Source organism: Periplaneta americana, chromosome 3 (assembly GCF_040183065.1).
Source record: "Periplaneta americana isolate PAMFEO1 chromosome 3, P.americana_PAMFEO1_priV1, whole genome shotgun sequence".
NCBI lineage: Eukaryota > Metazoa > Arthropoda > Insecta > Blattodea > Blattidae > Periplaneta > Periplaneta americana.
This window is the reverse complement of record NC_091119.1, coordinates 206,503,420-206,525,759: the sequence shown is the minus strand read 5'-3', so window position 1 is coordinate 206,525,759 and position 22,340 is coordinate 206,503,420. Positions and strand designations below refer to the sequence as shown.

Here is a 22,340-nt window from a genome sequence, read left to right as displayed (position 1 = left end):
GCAACAGTAACACATATAAATGACACTTGGGAGGAAATTAAACGCAGAATAAATATGGGAAATAAGTGTTATTATTCGGTTGAGAAGCTTTCGACAAGCAGTCTGCTTTAAAAAAAAACTTATAAAACAGTTATATTACCGGTTGTTCTTTATGGTTGTGAAACTTGGAGAGAGGAACAGAGGTTAAGGGTGTTCGAGAATAAGTTGTTTAGGAAAATTTTTGAGACTAAGAGGGATAGAATTACATGAGAAGAAAAGTTGCACAACGCAGAACTTTACGCATTGTATTCTTATCTAACATAATTAGGAATATTAAATCTGGACGTTTGAGGTGGGCAAGGCATGTAGCATGTATGGGTGAATCCAGAAATGCGTATAATGTGTTAGTTTGAGACCTAAGGGATAAAGACCTTTGGGGAGACCGAGACGTAGATGGGAGGAAATTATTAAATTGGATTTCAGGGAGGTGGGATATGATGGTAGGGACTGGATTAATCTTGCTCAGGATAGGAACCGATGGCGGGCTTATGTGAGGGCGGCAATGAACCTCCGGGTTCTCTAAAAGTAATTTATAAGTAAGTAACATAGAACCACTTGAAACAAAACGAAGGACCGTTTGAGTCAAGTTCATTCATTTAAAGGAAAACAGAAAACTCTATGATGGTGTGTAACATATAGTTTCTATGTTGACACATTCACAGTTTACCTTAATTCGAAGTGGTTTTTGACATACCGTGTCTTTGTGTACAGCATGTTCATTAAGAAATACATACACAAAACAAATTTGCTCGTGATTGATTCTAGAAAATTTTTGTTACACAAAATGTAGTAGTAAATGCAATTGCATCACGCCATGACTTGGAATTCACTCGTGCCAGTGTAATTAATTTGGGCCGAATTCATAGACATTCTTAGCGCAGGCTTCCGGTGGATGATCAGCGAACTATCGTTCTTCGTATTCATAAACCAGTGTTAGCGATATGATATGATATGAATCCTGTACAAGTAATCAGTCGATAGCCGGGCTAGCAAAATGTCTATGAATAGCACCCTTTACTTTCGGAAAGATGGATTAGGATTGTCTATTAGTAGTAGTATTTATTTAGTAGTATTTATTTATGTATTTAACCTGGTAGAGATAAGGCCGTTAGGCCTTCTCTGCCCCTCTACCAGGAGATTCCAACTACAATATGAACAATAAAATTACAATTAGTTTTAAATTTACAATTACAATTAACATTACAATTAGTATTAAATTTACAATTACAATTACAATAAAATCAAAGTACGAAAAGATTATGTGAATAATTAAAGCTAGATAATTTATCATAGAGAAACAAAGAATATTTTATATTTACTGAATTACAAATTAAATCTAGAATAACAAAATTGTATAGTGATGAAATTACTGAATATTGAAATATTTTGTGATAGATTAAAGAAAGTATTTACAAGAAATCAATTACTGACCAAGTGCCTAGTAAGTTTTCGTTTGAATATAATTTTATTTCGACAGTCCCTGATGCTAGCAGGTAGCGAATTCCAGAGTCTTGGCAGGGCTATTGTGAAACAAGATGAGTAAGCCTATGAGGAGGTGCGATGGGATGGTATTGTTACTATTGTTTCATGACGAGAGCGTGTGTTCAGATTGTGGTGGGAAGAAAGGTAAGTGAAGCGAGACGACAGGTACGAAGGAATAGAAGAGTTCAAGATTTCGAAGAGAAAGAGGAGTGAATGTAAATTTCTTTTCTTATCTAGTTTAAGCCAACTTATTGCTTCCAGGGATGGGGTAATATGATCATATTTACGAACATTGCTTACAAAACGTACACACAAATTATGAGCACGTTGAAGTTTCGTTTTGTTGTCGCTGGAGAGGTCAGTCAGTAAAATGTCAGCATAGTCGAAATAGGGAAATACAAGTGTCTGCACAAGGGACTTTTTTAAGCAAGAGGGAAGATGAACATTTATCCTTTTTAGCACATGGATAATAGAATATACTTTTCTGCAGGTTTCTGTGATTTGCATATTCTGTGTTAAATGCACAGTAAGAAGGAGGCATTTTTTTATTCTCTTCTAATTTTATTATTTTTAACGTAGTTTATACAGTACATTACATTTTATATCTAGTCTATATTTAGTATTTTAAATCAGTTGACATTGTATCCATGGCTTCGAAAGTGCTACGGATATTTTTTCTTGAGCTGTTCTCTGCGTCTGTCGCATAATGGACCTGGGAGAAAAGGGAACGGATGAAACGTGTTAGTTTATCGGATACATGGAAGTTAAGCTTTATAGTTGTTTGTTTCTGACACAATGATGTGCAGTGACAGGACACACATTCTCTTACCTTTCTTTTGGTCTTTCTTATCGCAATACTGAAAAAGAGAGAAACATTACTAGAAATAAAACGTTTTAAAGACACGTATTGCAATCTATCTATGATTGAATATGGCGTTATTGTTTGGGATGGAATTAAAAAAAAAAAAAAAAAAAAAAAAAAAAAAAAAAAAAAAGTAATTTTATTCTATTAATTTTATTGAAAAAAAGAATAATCAAAATTAATTTAAAGAAACTTTTTGATTATCTAACTGAATTAATTTAGTCTGGATTTCATGTATTTAATATTAACCCAGATATGCCTACTGTCCTATAAAGAGGACAGTTATCAATGTTTCAAATTACCCTCCCTACAGTCAACACATTTGATTTTTCACAGGTGTCACTATTACTGATCTTAATTAGCGGCTTGCTAGGTGTGGTAAGACTGGTAATGAGAGTTCTGGTCACCGTTGAGTTTAAGATGTGGACGTGAGAATTGTTCGCTTATTTCAGCTATGGCATCCGAGATGCAAATCAGGTAAGAATGTTAAATATTTTGACAGTTCGGAATTATTTTACAAATTGTTGTAGATCAAATGACTCCTAATAAACATAAATATAACGTGAAACCACAATGCGTTCGAAATATCTATTCATTGCGACATGACAATGACGAAAACTTATGTGTCCTTTTAAAAGGACAGTAGGCATATCCCCATATATTTTGAAATTGTTTCGCTATTTCAATTTTAGTGGATTTTCCCTGCATGAAATGCTATCTACGTTTGAAAATTATGCTACGGGCGAAATTTCATCTCAAATACATACATATCACAATAATGCAGCCTACAAATGCCACACAGAGTTCGTGTGCACTCAAAATTGGGTTTCTGGCGTCTTGTCAGCCCACTGAAGTGTGTGGATATGAAGGGAAAAGTTAAGACAGTGTCGGGTATAGTTGCTGGGTAGCTAGACGGCAGAGCATTGGTTCGCTAAGCCAAAGGTCCCGGGATCAATACCCAGCTCCGGAACAATTTTTGCTTTGAAATTATTCAAGTCTACTTCACAGGGAGATATACCTGAAAGCCAGATTTGCACAGCAAGATCTGTTTACAAGTGGAGGACGGGTGACGTTCTGGAGGGAGGTATTGAACGGACATCAGTTTCTATTGTTTTTTTCATTTAGTATTTTTGGAAGAGGTCTTATTTTCTTTCTAAATTATCAGTGTCATAACAATGTAGATTTTAGAAAATGAACTGAAACCTGTCTTTCGATATTGCCACAGCAACTGCTCCATTATATGTATCGTCACTTCACTCCCAATATAATCTCTTCCTCGAAACTTCAACACTCTTTTCGCCTATTACTTATTTTTACGTATCAATAGCAATACGGTACTATTCAATGACGAAAGCATTCTAGAGTTAAAACGAATTTAGCCACAATGCATCAATCTTCAGAATAATATTTGTACTAATAATAAAGAAAATATAATAAAATAATAACGTAATGATTTGTTAATAATAATAGTAATATTAACAATAATAATAATAATAATAATAATAATAATAATAATAATAATAATAATTGTAAATTACAACAATTACATTGTTTCCTTTCATGTAACCATAGTATACAATTATTCCTCAAAATGTATGCTCATATGCCTACTATCCTTTTAAAAGGACACTTGTTTCTAGCTCAACCAGTTAAAACTAGAATGTTTCGACACCATGCAAATACTCCATTAAATGAGATTTGAAAAATACACAAAAATTGCAAAAAAGATATTTCAGGCATATCTGGGTTAAACAAATTTAATAATATACCCAGTTAAAATTCTGTAATAAAATCGTAATAAGTTCATATTACACGCACAAGATCATGGTACAAGAAGAAATCAAAATGTAACATTAGTAGAATCGAATGTTTTACATCTGCTTGTCTAAAGCACAGCATTAATTTTGGCCCTTGGTTGTATAATTCTGTAGCTAAATTACACCCAGAACTTTTAATATGCAATTCTCTGAAAATTGTATTTGTACTAACTTCAGAATATTTTTTTAAAGCTATGTATATATTCAATATTTATTTAGTTCCTTTTCATAAATTGTTTCATGCTCCACCATGCCGAAATGTAGTAATTATACACCTGGTAGCAGTCCTTTAATGCATGTCATTAAAGTACACCTATTCATTAAAGTTCAGGTGTTTTCAGCCAATGACAACTAAGCTTACAGGTGTTCAGCTAATAACAAGTCAGCTTTGTACCGTTATAAAACCGCAAGTATCGATTATTCTCGGATATGCAATCGAAAGAGAATTAGCGAAAAGTCACGGAGGCTGGAAATCCAATACTGTCGCAGAAGGTTATGTTCTGTTACTATAATAATTAGCGTTAATTGTAAATAATATTCAAATAAATTCAATTTGTCATCTCGTTTTTCAATGTCGAATTCAATAATCAAGGTTATACCAAGTTTAACGGGATTACACAAGGTCAATGACATTATTGTTCCTCGGAAAAAATCAATACTTTCGCGTCTGCGCACATCTCACAATTCACGACCTAGAACAAGGTCACTTCCGATCTTGTCAGATACAAATAAAATGTATACATCTAAATAATTTCAAGTTAGAAATATGGTCGAGCATAAAAAGTCGTATGAAACTCGCCTATAATGGTAATTAAGACGCTCGTATGAAAATTATGAAACTCGCTTGCGCTCGTTTCATAAACATCCATACTCGCCTCTTAATTACTATCATTATAGGCTCGTTGCATAATGTACTATTAATTTATTGATATATAATATATGATATTGTAGTTCTGATCTAATTTTAGTTTATAGTTTGTTTCTCTATTCGTATTGTAATTAATAATAGTTTTTGAACAGTGATCGAGTAGCAACTCTGCTAATTTGTTCCTGAAATTTACTAGAGTTCATTACATTCTCTTTTTTTTCTTTACTAAAGGCCTATTATTATTTTATTCAAGTTGTATTTATCTTTATTTTATATTTTCATAACAAAAAATATGTACATATTTGTTAAAAGTGTAGATTTGGATGATGTCAATCTCACCCCTTCAATTCAATAATTACAACATTTATCGCCAGCAGAACATAGACAATTTTATATCATAAACCTAGATATACGAATCACGTATCCGACAATACTTAAAAGGAAAATGTAACCATTTTAATGTGATATTGAGCAAAAGATTTGATTATTTCCATATTTTTCCATAAAACGTAAATTACCGTTTTATTAATATCAACGAAGTTAAGATAAAAAGCCGTAACCACAATTAAAAAAAAAACATTGCAAGGAACTAAAAGTCGTATTTATTTTATTGTATTTATTTCTATGAGTAAGTCACGTGACTTCACATTGTAACCTAATTGTCAACGTTTTACTAAACTACATATTAAAAGAATATTACAAAATTAAAAGGATTATTAATTTTATTGTACCAGAAGACAATCATTGTCTCAGGGTAATGTTTTACATATAATGTGAAGAATGGTCATGAACAAATACTGTGGTGTGAAAATCACAATTTTTCAATTTTTTAAGTTAGATCTTTTGCCATAACACCGTCGAAAGTAATGAATGTGGAGGATATAAAAATTTAGACATTCATAGTGGTTGTACTTCAAAGTTTTGGTTTTACTCCTTACGTTGGATGTAATATCTCATTATTAAAATCCGCTGAAATTTTCAAATATTGCGGTGTAGTAATTGTGTTCCCATATGTGCTAATGATATGAAATTATTTTAGATTTCGATGGTGATTGTGTTTAATAGTAATATACGTTACAAGAGCGGTATGTTGAAATTTTCATGTTCGAGGAAAAGTTTGAAAAAGCGAAACGTAATTGAGCTTTTTTAATTTCCGAGAATTGAAAGAAAACATACCGCTCGTGTATCGTACATTATTTTGTGCGAAGATCGTTTATTACATACCTGAAAGAGGAATTTCTAATTAGTTGCAATGAAATCTCCATCTTGGTTTCTGTTCAATGACGGCAAATTTGCAAAACAAAAATATCTATCTTCAACATTGTTGCTTTAAAATGTTTTCTGTGTTTACTATACTCCAGCAGGCCGTGATATACATCTGTCTTTTTTTTCCCAGTCTATGATGAGTCTGGAATCTTGTTGATTTTTTCACGGCTTCCTTAATGTTACTTGCATCACGAATGCAGTAACTTTAGTGGAGTTGTAGAGTTTACTTAATTTTTTCAAATATTTAAAAACAATAATTAACAGTGCAATTTAGGTGAAATTGCAGTGATAAGTTTCCAATTTATAATTATTACTATATTGGACGTCTCTAAAAATAATATGTTAAAAGCCTAAAGCAGTAAAATCAATATGTCACTTAAGCGGTTAGAAGAGGGAAATTGTTATGTGTGTTAGGTTGGGAATACTGAATGTGGAATTTTAGACTTTCCACGGATTGGTTTTGTGTGGAAACCAAGCAAATACGCACGATCTCGCACAAATGTGTTTTACGTTTCATACTTTAAATCAAACAGTGAGTAACCACATCTCAAAATTCAAACTGTGCTGTTCTAGTTAGCTCTACTGATATAATAAATACAATTCACTTACTCTGTCTCGTACATCACTAACGCACACAAAATAATTATAAGCTGTAGGATCACACGGATGGTCAGGGCCTCTTTCTTCAGATGCTGCAGGGAAGAAATAATGAATTATTGAAACTAGGTTTACAGATCGGTCCGTCCTTTCTGCACAACTGGGTACTTACAAGATGTCTGTAATAGGAAGTTCACGACGAATATTGTGGGACCACGGAACTCAATATTAGTTTTGAGTACATGCAGAACCAGAGTAATCAGTCACATATAGGCTAAGCTGGATTATTGACGCTTTTCGACAAAATACAGCTATTACATCACGTTGTTAATGTCTGAATTATCTGTTATTTGCAGATGAGCCCATCTTTATTAGGAAAGTGGAAATAAAGTGCAGAACTAGATAGAGTCGTTTATACTATAATGATTATGAAGAAAGTTGGTTCTACAACAAAATCGTTCTACACAGACAGACAGACAATACAACCATAGCAATTACTTTTGGGATGAAGGATGATGAAAACTTTAAGGGTTTTTTAGAAATACCAAAATCGATTTTTGTAACATGATGAAGCTTCGTTTCTCTTCATACTTTGCATTACGAAAAAGTGGGAAATATATAATGCACGTTTTATTGAAGTAAATATTGAATCATTTCCAAACAGAGACTAGTAAAATTGAATACATATTTCCAGATAAAAAATAATGAGACAGGAAATTTCAGAGAAAAGAGTATGAATGAGGGAATAAAATGACAGTTTTCCCTTTTTAGCTGAATAAAAAAAAGAAGAATTAACGATTCAAGAAATTTCAGTAGTAGTAGTAGTAGTAATAATAATAATAATAATAATAACAATGACAATAATAATAATAATATTAATAATAATATTAATACTAATAATAATAATAATTTTATTTATTTATTTATTTAGAATATTAACGTGCAAAACAACAGCACAAGGCCAATTACTGTTTAGCACAAGATACAAAACAGAACAAAACAACAAATGATGATGAGAATGAATGATAGAAAATGGCAATGAGATGAAATACAATCAATATAATAGTCTACATTACTCAATTGACCAAAATGCAACAAAATAAATAGCGCAAATAATATTATTAAAATTAGTTCAGTGAGATAATTAAAATAATGGCAATTAAATAAAATGTATTACAAATGAATTAATGAAATCATGTAAATGAAGACAGGAATCATATAATTAATATTGTAAGTTATGCAAATGACGAGAATAGTATGATACATATCTAACAATGGCATAAATAATAAAACTGACATAAAACTCGAAAAGTATTACTACACATTAAATGGATCCAAGCTTGATCCATGCAAATTAGCATATTTTATACATCTGCAGACCGGAGACAGAGATTTAGAATTCCTATTATAAAATATTTTATGAAATCTTAAACCCTTAGCAGGAATATGAAGACTGATATTGCTTATGAAAGATTCACAATCAATATCACCCTTAATGACTTTACAAAAAAATAAATAATCAAGATCCTGACGTCTGGTGAACAAACTACCGCAATTGAAATATTCGCAGTTAGTCTCATAGTTATAATCGGAATTTGGTAAAAATCTATAAGAACACAAGGAAATAAATTTTCTTTGAATATTCTCCAATTTAGCCGAGTCAGTGGAAGTAATGGAGTTCCTTACAACAGATGCATATTCAAGCTTGGATCTAACCAATGTATAGTATAAAATTAATAAACACATAGGAGTAGAAAAAGAATAAGTTATAGACCTAATTAGACCAAGCATTAATAATAATAATAATAATGTAAAAATAGTAAAAGTGAATTATAATTTATTTATTTATTTATTGATATTTATGTGCTGGACAACAGCCATAGGCCAATAAAAGTCCAGCACAGTGATACAAATAATGCAATAAAATGAACAACTATGGTACACATTACATAATAGAGATAACAACAAAATAAAGAACATAGATTACAATGATTAGTTTACAAGAATTAAAACTATAATATTTTATGGAAGGGAGTTGATTCATACAAAAGTATTACCAATATGTCTAGAAAGATAATGGAATTAATATCAGCAAAGACATTGTCATGTTCTAATACTTCTATGCATTGAATGGATCGAATAATAATAATAATAATAATAATAATAATAATAATAATAATAATAATAATGTAAAAATAATAAAAAGTGAATGATGATGATAATAATAATAATAATAATAATAATAATAATAATAATGATATAATAATAATAATAATAATAATAATAATAATAATAATAATTAGTGTTTCCTTTCCCTGTATCATTAATTTTAAACGAGAGGTCCACTAATCTCCCATCATTTTCTTTCCGAAATTTCTCATGTCCCTGAGAAAGCGTTTCAAATCTCAGCATGTCCATCTGTACTTTCAAATACTCTTCATATCCAACATGTTTTTAAGAATATTTACTTGCAATAAACTAAAATAGCTTCACAATTGTTACAATATCGGTTACAAAAAATAATTTTTTGGCGTTATGAAATTCATTCCGCACTTGTAAATACAAAATCATGAGCCGCAGCAATTTTTCCCATTTTTCTCAATTTAAGTTAACGTGGACTCGTAAAGTTTTGGACCAAACTGACTCAATTTTAATATTGAATAGAGTGATCGCTTACCTTGTGGAAGACCTTCACATTTTTCATAAGAAATGTCTTGCAATCTACTGTCTGTAATTTCTGTCAACATCGACAGTTTTGAGAGAGTCTTATTAGGAATTATTTTCCCATTTTCATCGAGCTGGAAAACAGAATTTTACTTGTAGTACACATCGAATTTAACTAGATTTTCTATTTACTGATAATTCATTCGTGAACATAATAGGCCTATTTACATGATATTATAGCCTATTCATACTATAAACTGATTTCATATCTCTTTTGAGATAAATTTTACAAACAGAATAATGTGATAAGTAAACTTTTCTAATGCAAATATGATTAAAAAATTTACTGTGAATAAGTAAATAACATTTAAATGTGTTCTCTTTTTTAAGGAATACATTTCTTAGTGAGTTATTCTTTGTAAGAAAATGAATAAAATCATATTGCTATTTACTATGACGAGTTTACTCACCATTTTATATTCCACAAACGCGCATCGAAATTTGCACTGAAAGATAAGAAATAGACATTAGTTATTGCTTTGAAATTAATGAGAATGTACAGGATTGTTTTATAAATATTGTTTTACTTATGTAATGTTGCTAAGTTTGGTACACACATTCAAGAAAATCTGATGGGCTGTATTAAGCATAGTTTTGTTTCTATTTGGCTATTTAATGACACTAGTTGCAGTAGGTTATTTAGCGAGATGAGGCCGGGGACTATCTGGCATTTCCGTTACGGTTGAGGAAAACCTTGGAAAAAATCCAACCATGTTATCAGCTCAAGCGGGAGTCAAACCCACGCCTGAGCGCAACTCTGGATCGACAGGCAAGCGTCTCAGTCGACAGGGCTACGCCTGTGGCCTTTAGGGATCGTATTAGATGTTTTGTGAGCAAAACAATTTTAGTATAATTCAAAATTAAATGTAACTACAGAGCCCTCCATATGAAAATTCTCTCTAACCGCAAGTTAAGCTGCTTAACGCCTAGCACAGTTATCACGAAATCTGCTCTGGTTCTGCAGAAGTGACTTTAGTTTTTGTACTGTATTGTATTGTATTGTATTTATTAACATTCCATGGTATTCATACATTGCTTACAGCTAGAATATGGAACAAGTCAAAAAACTTAATATTATTATAAAGTCTTAATTTATATTCAAAGTCTAGATGAAATATATACAGACGAGATTTACAATATAGTCTACTAGTACAACACAAAGTTTTAGTATCAATTTCATGAAGTGTTATTGAGTGTCATGAATTCGCCTACAGAATAGAAGGCGTGAGAAATTAGGTACTTCTTTAATTTGGCCCTAAATAATTTTATGTTTTGAGTTTCATTTTTTATATCGATAGGGAGGCTATTAAAAATGTTTACTGCCATATAACGCACTCCTTTTTGATAGCACGATAGACTTGCCGATGGAGTATGAAAGTAATTTTTTTGACGTGTATTTATGCTATGAACTGTTGAATTAGTTACAAAGTTTTCACGATTACATACGAGGAAGATTATTAATGAAAAGATATACTGACAAGCCATGGGCATTATTTGTAGTTTTTTGAAAATAGTCCTACACGATTCCCTAGATTTGGCACGTACTATTATTCTAATTACTCTTTTTTGTAATAGAAATATACTATTATTATCTGTGAAATTTCCCCAGAATATTATTCCAAAACTCATTACCGAGTGGAAGTATGCAAAGTATATTGTTTTTAAGGTATTGATATTTACTATCTTTTGCATAGATCTAATAGCAAAACACGCTGAATTTAAATAATTTCAAGGGAAAAATTGTTCCGGGCCGCGTATCGATCCCGGGACCTCTGGTTCAACGTACCAGCGCTCTGCCAACTGAGCTACCCGGGAACTCCACCCGACACCATCTCCGTCTCCGTCTCCCGGGTAGCTCAGTTGGCAGAGCGCTGGTACGTTCAACCAGAGGTCCCGGGATCGATACCCGGAACAATTTTTCCCTTGAAATTATTCAAATCTGCTTTACAGGGAGCTTTACCTGAAAGACTAGGTTTGCATAAGCTGAATTTAGTTTGGGGGTAATTTCTTTAGTATGATTTTTCCAATTTAACACATCGATTTTTTAAGCCAAGAAATTTGGTTGTTGTTGTTTCTAATAGGGATCTATTATTAATTATTGCGCTAGAAATTTGCGACGTTGAATTTGGACAGGATTTAAATTGAATTATGTTAGTTTTGTTAAAATTTAATACTAATTTATTGACTGAGAACCAGTCACATATTTTGAAGAGAATTTCCTCTGTTGAAGAAAAAGAGGAGTTGAGCTCAGGTTCGAACCTGTGACTCCTTACACCAAAGGCACTCACCTTACCACAACGCTAAAGAGAACTAAAACCTATTTAGAGGGGAAAATGTTTTCCAAAACTTAGGCCTAAAATGAATTCAATTACGTTTTGCCTATGTTACAGATTTTCAAAATGGCCTTCTTTGCTTAAATACATGCTTGACATCTACTAAGATTGTTCCGAAATCTCTTCTTGCGAAATGTTCGTTGTGACTTGTCGGGTATTTTGTTCCACTCTATTTAAAATTACAAAAACTCAGCACAATTTACTGTATATTCTCAAACAATTAAAAAACACACAGTGACTTAGTCAGCATTATGCGTGAATGACTAATCCCTTCTGCGGCTGATAATAGTTTGAGGTGAACTGCACGCATGCAACCCCCGACAAACGCCCTTGAACTTCGGCGCGTATGGCAGGCGAACTGTAGGAGACAACATCTCTGTATATCGCGCGATGTCATATTACAGTTCGTGTACGTACAAATATCACTGAAAATATTGATCCAAGAGAATCAGAACTTGATGAACGAGGTACTGAAATAAACTTACAGATAGAAAAAATTAATTATTATATCCCAGCTAACATATAAAACATTATACAAGCACATAATTTTGATTTCCAAATTAACATCTACGACTATTTTGGTATCTAATGAAATTAAGTAAAAGTGCTTTGTGAGTCAATTTAATAATTGCATTTTGTTCCTGAAGGACTTATTTGTGATTGTGGTTATTTTAAAATCATAGTGTAAATATACTTGAAGATTGAAGAATGAGACGCTCGGGGAAAAATTACTTTCCAAATCAATTCACATTTTAAAGTGTGTTATGTAAGATTGATTATAAGTTAAATGTGTGTTTTAGAAATTACTGTGTAATAAGCACCATATTTATTTGAAACTAGACCTTGCTTGTATTGTAGAAATTAATATTTTATTAGCCTCTATAGTTCAAAAGCTTAATTTCAGTAATTGTAAACAATATTTGTTATTTCATTTTCACAATGAAAGGTTGGTATGTTTATATTAAATGTATTTTAAACATGTTATTTATGATAAAATAACCTTACTTCTTCAAGTGCTTTCGTCGATAGACAACTCGTTTCTGGAAAAGAAAAAGGAAATTGTTAATTATTACTAGAGAACGCATTTGGGGTTTGTAAACCCCAAGGTTAACTGCAACATCGACTATAGGTATGAACATGACCAGCACGTAAGGAATTGCAGAGTACTATCCTCATACAGCCAGAACCAGAACTTCATTAAGGTTGGCGGTATAGTCGTTTGAGCTACATAATTATAATGTTCTGTGAATACACTTTAAATTTTAAACCATCTCTTATTTGGATTTTACATTACTACGTTTACAAGTTAGTGTTACAGCAATGTAATACATATATGTAGGCATACAATGAATTTATATAGTTAACCATATAAATGACAATATTTTGAGTTCGCCCCTGCCACATCATACGTTGTAGAAATAAGTTTTTCGCAGAATAATCGCTGACTAATTGAATATCGTAATGTACTACTAACTATTGTTAAAATATGTGTTGTCAGGGAGACAGTAGACGAGATTTGCGAAATGTTTAAACACAAGGGAAATATGTCTATCTTCCATGCTACGTGTATTAATTACACTAAAACATTACGTCACTGGTTCTTTTCAGTCACTAAGAGGGGATAATGTTACAATATCTGAAACAGTCGTGCGTAAAATCATCCATAATTACATCAATTGAAGAGAGGCCGTAAAATGTTATGTTTTTTAGTTCTTGCGGTAACCGCCAGAGGGCAATTGAATCCACTAGTAATTCGCTCCCACACGTCATTCTTGGCTTTGGTTTTCACACCATATTTTTTTTTGCATTCCATACTATCTTTGTATTATGTTATAAATAAAACTAAAACTTTTCTATACAGGGCATATCAAAAGTCCGGTAACACTTTCAATATTTTATTACACAAAAACTACTAATGATAGCACTTTCAAACACACGTCAGTTTAAAGTTAAACTCTCAAAGTTCGTTTTACACCTTACAGATATTCAATGTGTGAACCACGAGTGATTCGGCAGATGTCCAAACGATAATAATACTCTTTCCATACCCTTTTCAGCATATCCTCTGTGACCATGGCGGCAGCTGCTCGAATTCTGGTTTTTAGTTCCTCTAAATCACGTGGCAAAGGTCGTACAAACACACGGTCCTTTAGATACCTCCCATAGAAAAAAGTCACATGCAGTCATATCGGGTGACCTCGGTGGCCATGTCATGAAACATCCGTATGGGAAGAGTTTGATTATCGCTTGGACATCTGTCGAGTCACTCGTGGTTCACACATTGAATCTCTGTAAGGTGTAAAACGAACTTTGAGAGTTTGACTTTAAACTGAAGTGTGTTTGAAAGTGCTATCATTAGTAGTTTTTGTGTAATAAAATATTGAAAGTGTTACCGGACTTTTGATATGCCCTGTATTACTAAAATTGAATTCTCTATTTCTTTTTACATTGTCCGTCAGTTTCTTCCCGATTAATTTTCAGTAACAAATAATAATTACCAAAGAGATCGTAATATTGCACTAGTTTTCTCTTCGCGAAGCGGGTGACACATGTTTAGCAAAAATTTTTGGTTTCGATACGAACTTCCTGGTTCAGACTATCACACTTCTTCCAATATCTGCTGGAGTTCCTTCTACAATAAGAAGAGTTAACAAAAATGTCATTTAACATGCACTTGGAAATTGTTGGTGAAACCTAAATGTAAGAAAGAATGTTAACACAATTGTTAAAATATTGGCATGTGTAAATAAACAACGTGTTTTTTTTAACACTTGTGAAACCTTTCCCTTGCCTTTGTCCCACACATAATCTTAAACACAATTGTTTCACCAGATTGCTCTCGCTTTTAAACCAGTCCGACTTTCTCTCTTTCTTGCTGTTTACAATGAGCAAGCACCCTTCTTCCATCCTGTTAGAACTCTGTTAGCATAACATCTTCCCTCGTATATGAAATTCTCTATTAAACTCTTGGAAATAAAACCAAGGACTAAAATTATGTAAAATTTAACATCATGTGCACAAACATCCGCGTCATTCGTCATCTTAAAATAAATAGGGTAAACTGGGGTCTGTTGGACAGTCGGGCATGTTGGGCACTCTGTACTTTAACGTGTTACCTGGCCACTTGTGGGCACCACATTCTGCTAGAAATCAATGACGGAAGTAGCCCCACATGCCCGACTGTCCAACAGACCCTAGTTTACCCTATGATTCCTAATTTGTGACTTGTTTACCATTAAGCAATTTTGCATGCTCAGCCTCACAAACTTCCAAAACTCTCTTATCCTCTTTCTTCTGCTGCTCATATTCATCTCGAGTCCTGGGTCGACCTCCCGGTGTTGCACAACAGAACTAGGAGAGAAAACGGAATATAACTGAGGATATGGAGCGTTTCGTACACAGCGGTCAAGGTGAAAATTTGGCGCCACATGGTCATAGATTGTGTTGTTGTGGACGTAGTGCTGACCCCATGCTATGGTAGATGTACTGTGTGTCAGAAAGAAGAGGAGATAAGTGACGGATGGGAGATCAGATCTCAAAAAGTGTCAGTGAAATTTCGACACGGAAGTTGGATCTAGTTGCATAAAATTTGGACTGCTAGTAAATATCTAGTTCGTTCAGTATGAACACCATCTAATATAAATCTATACATGCTAGTGGCTTGTGCAGCAAATGCTGCAAACTAAAGTTCATTAGACGTTCAAATAAACATTTTTCAGATTTATTTTCAATGAAGAATACCAGACATTCTGAAAGTTATTTGCTTCCATAATAATGAAAGATACTCTCTCTCGAGCCAATACTCAAGAGAACCACGCATATAAATATCTACACCACACCGCCATTAAATATATGAAAAAGACCCAACCCCACTTGATTAATAACTATAAAAATATTTGATTTTTAATAATATTATCTTACGTAAGTTTTACAGCTTTCAGTAACTTATACTATATACACTTTATAGCCGCCACTCAGTAAAATATAGAAATCAAAATCTAATTTAAGTTATTCTCTACATCTATTTATATAACCCCAAAACGTTTCACTTTCATATCATGAATATGGAATTAATATGTATAATTAATGAAAAATAGTCACATCATGGCATTAACTACAATAATATTTCATTTCTAATGGTAATAATGTCATCAAACCACCTCAAGTTTTTGTAGTTTTTAATATCCAATACACAGCTGTACCCAGAAAATTACACACCACAGAATCGAACCTGTAAATTAATTTTATTAGTTAAGTTTTTGATAACCAATTTAATTTGAGCTCTAAATATGTCAGCATTCTTGCAGATCTTCGTATAATATTGTTTACTGTAGTGTGTGTTTTGTTTTATTCTGAAATGCAATTAGCTATTTCTCAAAACTGACGACAGATGAATTTTGGAAAATAGGAAAATTATGTTGAAAAATTGATATTTCACTGAAAACTACTATTTTTCTGGAAAACTTTGAGTTCCATGCTTCAAAATGAGGGGTCATTTATTAAAATCCGTTCAGCCGTTTTCCCGTAATTTCCATTACCAGTTCAAATTATATATATAGATTACTTGAAACAAAGAAACCAACAAATTTGTGAGGTTCTTATCCTTCATATAAATTGTCCCTTATTTCTGGGTTGTATTTGTATTCAGACGTTTGAGGTTGGCAGCGCATGTAGCACGTATGGGTCAATCCAGAAATGCATATATAGACTGTTAGTTGGGAGGCCGGATGGGAAAGGACTTAGGGGAGGCCGAGACGTAGATGGAAGTATAATATAAAATGGATTTGAGGGAGGTGGGATATGATGATAGAGAATGGATTAATCTTGCACAGGATAGGGACCGATGGCGGGCTTATGTGAGGGCGGCAATGGACCTCCTGGTTCCTTAAAAATCATTTGTAAGTAAGTAAATATATACGGTTTGTCATTTTATAGATGAAATTGAATTTAATCACTGATTTCACTGACTATTATATTGAATAATGTTTAAAAACTTAAAATTTTGATGTACGTCTACCACATGCAGTAGTTAGGTGTGTAATACGTCTGACGTAAAACAGAGAATATTATTGTACTCACTTAGATTCAGAGCGTTGGGTTAGTTGAAAATCTGTTCATTTTATGAATAACATTTTTCGCTCCATATGTTATTAAAATAATAATTCTAAAATTATCAGAAATTTATACAATTCTTTCACTTGGGTTCGATACTAATAGAAGTAAGAAACTTGCCTGAAGTTCTTCGTCCACGTCAGCATTTGGATCCCTTCTGGATCTGGATAATATGGAAGCTGAGTCATGAAAATTAGCAATATCGTTGAGAGAATCCAGCGTTGAAAGTGATTTCAGATCACCTGCAATTGCAGCATTATTAATATTAATGCTATTAAAATATTACATCAGTCAATAATGTGAACATAATAATACGTACATTAGAGTACAGGGTGATCCGTTTGGGTATGGATAAAAATAGAAACACTGTTAAACAGTTATTGCTGAACTTTATTTGTTGAAACTTTGTGTATACAGCATTGAAAAATGGGAGATTTCTCAGAACTCTACATGATCCTCATTGCGAACACTACAGAACTCTTAACGGCGATGAAATTCAGCCCATGCCCGTTGTAACATTAGGGGGGTGTTTTGTTGGAAAGGTTGAGTAATTTTTACCTTTAGATCGTCAATGTTCCTGGGTTTCTGTGGATAGAGTGTCTTTAAAAAACCTCGCACGAAAATGTCACGAGGGGTTGATCTGAGAAGTTTTGTGGCCAAGCAATTGGTCCATCACTACCATACCACATACGATTGAAAACTTCATTCATTCATTCAGTGTTATGCCTAAGGGTAGGTCTTTCACTGCAAACGCAGCTTTCTCCATCTCCTTTAACACTCTCAAATTTGGCATACCAAAAAATGCATTGTAGTAATTTAAATCATCTACGATTTTCATTTCACATTATGCATTGTCGATTTTAATTCTTACCATATATGGAAGCTTCCATCTTTTAAGCATAATATTACGAGCAAGAAATTTCTCATACTATTATAATAGTTTTATAATAATAAATTAATAATATCCACACCCAAACGGATGAGCCTGTGCATAATGTGTTAAGATTATGCTGCTTAAATTACAACTGCTGTGAACATTGAAACCTGTGATGATATAACTTGTGCTAACATTGTAACTTGTCTACTGGCACTATAACTTGTGTACTGGCATTATAATCTATGTACTGGCACTATGACTTGTGTACTGATATAACTTGTGTACTGACATAACTTGTGTGCTGGCACTATAACTTTTGTACTGGCATTATCATCTATGTACTGGCACTATGACTTGTGTACTGACATTATAACCTTTGTATTGGCACTATGACTTGTGTACTGACAATTTCTATACTGACATAACTTGTGTACAGTTATTATAACTTGTCTACCTACTTTATGACTTGTGTACTGATATTATAACTTGTGTGCTGACACTATAACTTGTGTGATGACAGTATAGCTTGTGTACTGACATTATAAATTGTGTACTGATATTATAACCTGTGTATTGGCACTGTGACTTGTGTATTGCATAACTTGTGTACTGTATAACTTGTGTACTGACTTTATGACTTGTGTTGTGACATTATAACTTGTGTTTTGACACTATAACTTGTGTACTGACATTGTAACTCGTATAGTTACATTGTGACTTGTGTACTGATGCAGTAAATAATACAGTTACTATCACTAACAATAATATTAACTAGTACAAACGATTTATTAAAATGTGACAACAAAATAACTAGTATTAAAACATACTAACTAATATTGAAGTAGCTAGTCCGAACTGTGCCACCAACAATAGGAATGCAAATAAGCCACTAAATGGAATGTAACCCATGAGGCGTACTAACATTGCGCCACTAATAACACACACATTAATGATTTTGCTGTCGTCACTACAAGGAAGTTTTAATAAATAAGCTATGTCAAGCCTCTAATTCGATGAAATGTCGAGTCTCACTTTGAATGAAGCTGATGTGTGATGGAGTCGCCGGAGTCAACACTAGGAGCGCCAGGACGCACATCACTTCCAGCGGGAGAGCCATGGCTAGGGCTGAGTATCTCACGTGGCGTTATTGCTTATTTTATATCGCTGACCGTCCACGGCCTTGACAGCTGGCTGACAAACATCTGGAAGCCACTTACTATATCCTGCCTTTTGCAATGCCTCGCGGATGGTGACTGATGATGATGTTCCTGTTTTGTGTTAATTTAAATATGTACAGTGACATTAGATCAGTAATGAATTCATATTTACTCTATTGGAAAAATAATTAGGGAAATCCCGCTCGTAAATAAAACTTTTTTCTTGAAACAAGGACTAGAATGTAAAAGTGACTTCTACAATATAGGGATATTGCGTGTAATAGGAAGGTTGGACAGTAACAATAAGAGGTTCTATGTAACGGGGCAATACGTATTATCTGTGTGTGATATGTATATACAGGGTGTTTCAGGAGAAATAGTAAATATTTTACGGCGTGGTAGTATGGACTGTTCTCAGTAAAAACATTCATATAAACATGTGCCCCAGCTATAGTCAGCAGCCATCTGGACGGTACTTATCGAATGACTTAATAACCAGGCTTCGAGACTTCGGACCCAATAGAGCAGTTCAGTGGGAAATCCGCATAACGGCGTACTGAGTATAGTGGTAAAGCGTATAGTGGGTGGGGGTACTGTAGAATGAATGCCAACAAATACGCAAAGGAAAACGCTCTGGATTTGAAGGTTCTGACGAATAATTTGGTTTTCATACAAGCCTATTTTCAAACTGTGTCTGAAACTATTACACGGATAGAAAAGTCGGAGCAAGAGATGCCGGAAACCCTCAAATTAATTGAGAAAATGACGCAGAGAATTAATGAGACACCAAGTACACCGGTTACTGAACGTGTAAAACAGAAGTGGAAATCAATTTTATGTAAAAATAACGGATATGGAACATTGTGTAACATAAACAGCAAATTAGTGGGCATAAAGTCACCCGAGAATAAAGGACTGTCTCTTACAGACTGCGATGATGTTAGGTTTTTTCGTTTTGCTCCTATCACGTCATACGATGTAGAGCGCAGCTTTCTACAGTACAAACTTTGGCAGATAACCGAAAAAGATTTACGTTTGAGACACTGAGAATTTATCTTGTAGTAGGTACATTGCAATTCGGTACTGTAACTGCACTACCTAAAGACGACCAATAGGATAAATGAAGAAATTAAAATTGCTACATGTTTATTTCCACCATTAGCACTGTGTGTAATTAAACACAAATGCTTATAAAAACAGGAGAATAAATGTTTTTCACATTCTTTTGACATTGTCATTGTGTAATGTATATTTACTTTCAGAATGTACATATGTGTGTTTCCCCATACTACCGTACTCTACTCTAAATAGCAACGTTGTTACCTCAACACATCTCTACCTACCTGCAGCGAGTCAACAACCTATAGTGCATGCACAATAAACTTATTGCATCGGGTCCAAAGTCTCGAAGCCTGTTAATAATTTATAAAATGTATAGACTGTACAAGAAATTTGTTGATCAGCTCGTCCCAGTCACAATTGAGTGTGCGTGCTTTCGTGATCTTGATCTTTAGTTGAGGAAATGTAAAGTAGGTGCTAGCAGTCAGTCGTTTATTTATTTATTTTATGGTACAAAAGACAAAAATATATATTTTGAACGAAGAATACAGCGCTGGATATCTGGACGCTAGTTTCCCTACGGTAACTTCAGGAAAATATGACTTTGAGAAATCACTCACACACTCCGGCTTCGTGTCCGGCGAAAGTCTATACACATGTAATACAGTTTTAGGAACACCCTGTAATTTAGACTTATCAAAATTAACTTTCTCTCCTACCACTGTGGGGCTCTGTAACTTCTTTTTGTGCGAAATTGTGCGTATTTGATTGGTTTCCGCACAAAACCAATCCGCGGAAAGTCTAAAATTCCACATTCAGTATTCCCAACCTAACACACATAACAATTTCCCTCTTCTTACCGCTTAAGTGACATATTGATTTTACTGCTTTAGGCTTTTAACATATTATTTTTAGAGACGTTCAATATAGTAATAATTATAAATTGGAAACTTACCACTGCAATTTCACCTAAATTTCACTGTTAATTATTGTTTTTAAATATTTGCAAAAATTAAGTAAACTCTACAACTCCACTAAAGTTACTGCATTCGTGATGCAAGTAACATTAAGGAAGCCGTGAAAAAATCAACAAGATTCCAGACTCATCAAAGACTGGGGGGGGGGGGGGAAAGACAGACTTATATCACGGCCTGCTGAAGTATAGTAAACACAGAAAACATTTTAAAGCAACAATGTTGAAGATAGATATTTTTGTTTTGCAAATTTGCCGTCACTGAACAGAAACCAAGATGGAGATTTCATTGCAACTAATTAGAAATTCGTCTTTCAGGTATGTAATAAACGACCTTCGCACAAAATAATGTACGATACACGAGCGGTATGTTTTCTTTCAATTCTCGGAAATTAAAAAAGCTCAACTACGTTTCGCTTTTTCAAACTCTTCCTCGAACATGAAAACTTCAACATACCGCTCTTGTAACGCATATTACTATTATGTTTATTAACAACCGTTGTCCACAGTTCATCAAGGGACAAATTACTGTCTACGTTACTGTTACTTACTGTAGATCTATCCAATTTATCAGTTGACTTGCCATCAATGGATAACTGAATCATTTTACAAGTAGGGTTATTTGAATAATTCACTGACTGGCCATATTTATCCAAGCTCTCATTATTAGTAACTTGTTGTTTAACAGATTCCTTACTACCTGAAAATGGTTTTTCCTGTAGACATACTGCTGAACAGTCGTTAGATCATTACTTTTATCAGGTAGTTGATCAAGAGTAGATATTTTACTTCGAAGTTCATTGATACATTTTTTGGGTTAAAATAAACCTGACTATACGAATGTCGAGTCCACACCTGTGGAGTAACGGCTAGCGCGTCTGGCCGCGAAATCAGGTGGCCCGGGTTCGATTCCCGGTCGGGGAAAGTTACCTGGTTGAGGTTTTTTCCGTGGTTTTCCCTCAACCAAATATGAGCAAATGCTGGGTAACTTTCGGTGCTGGACCCCGGACTCATTTCACCGTCATTATCACCTTCATTCATTCAGACCCTAAATAACTTGAGATGTTGATACAGCGTCGTAAAATAACCTACTAAAAAAAAAAGAATGTCGATCTTGTTGTTGTTGTTGTCGTCGTCGTCTGCAATCTCGCTTAATGCTGCAGATAGGTCATCA

At 33.6% G+C, this 22,340-nt stretch overlaps 1 protein-coding gene across 1 annotated transcript; it reads right to left on the bottom strand.

The window, feature by feature from the left end:
• Positions 1-1,122: 1,122 nt before the first annotated feature.
• LOC138696973 (uncharacterized) lies at positions 1,123-19,228 on the bottom strand. Its single transcript, XM_069822517.1, has 9 exons — positions 19,010-19,228; positions 17,221-17,342; positions 15,222-15,339; positions 12,994-13,028; positions 10,066-10,101; positions 9,609-9,729; positions 6,944-7,026; positions 2,351-2,378; positions 1,123-2,233 (listed from the first exon to the last, which is right to left on the bottom strand). Exons 1-9 carry the CDS (start codon positions 19,092-19,094, stop codon positions 2,184-2,186), a joined length of 678 nt encoding a protein of 225 aa, XP_069678618.1. The 5' UTR covers positions 19,095-19,228; the 3' UTR covers positions 1,123-2,183.
• Positions 19,229-22,340: the final 3,112 nt, after the last annotated feature.

Excerpts from the sequence above, each read along its gene's own strand:
- LOC138696973 (XM_069822517.1), bottom strand. The coding sequence starts at position 19,094 with ATGGCTCTCCCGCTGGAAGTGATGTGCGTCCTGGCGCTCCTAGTGTTG. Across the intron at positions 17,343-19,009 it reads ACACATCAGCTTCATTCAAA|GTGATCTGAAATCACTTTCA; the intron begins GTGAGACTCGAC and ends CTGCAATTGCAG. Across the intron at positions 2,379-6,943 it reads TTAGTGATGTACGAGACAGA|TATTGCGATAAGAAAGACCA; the intron begins GTAAGTGAATTG and ends TCTCTTTTTCAG.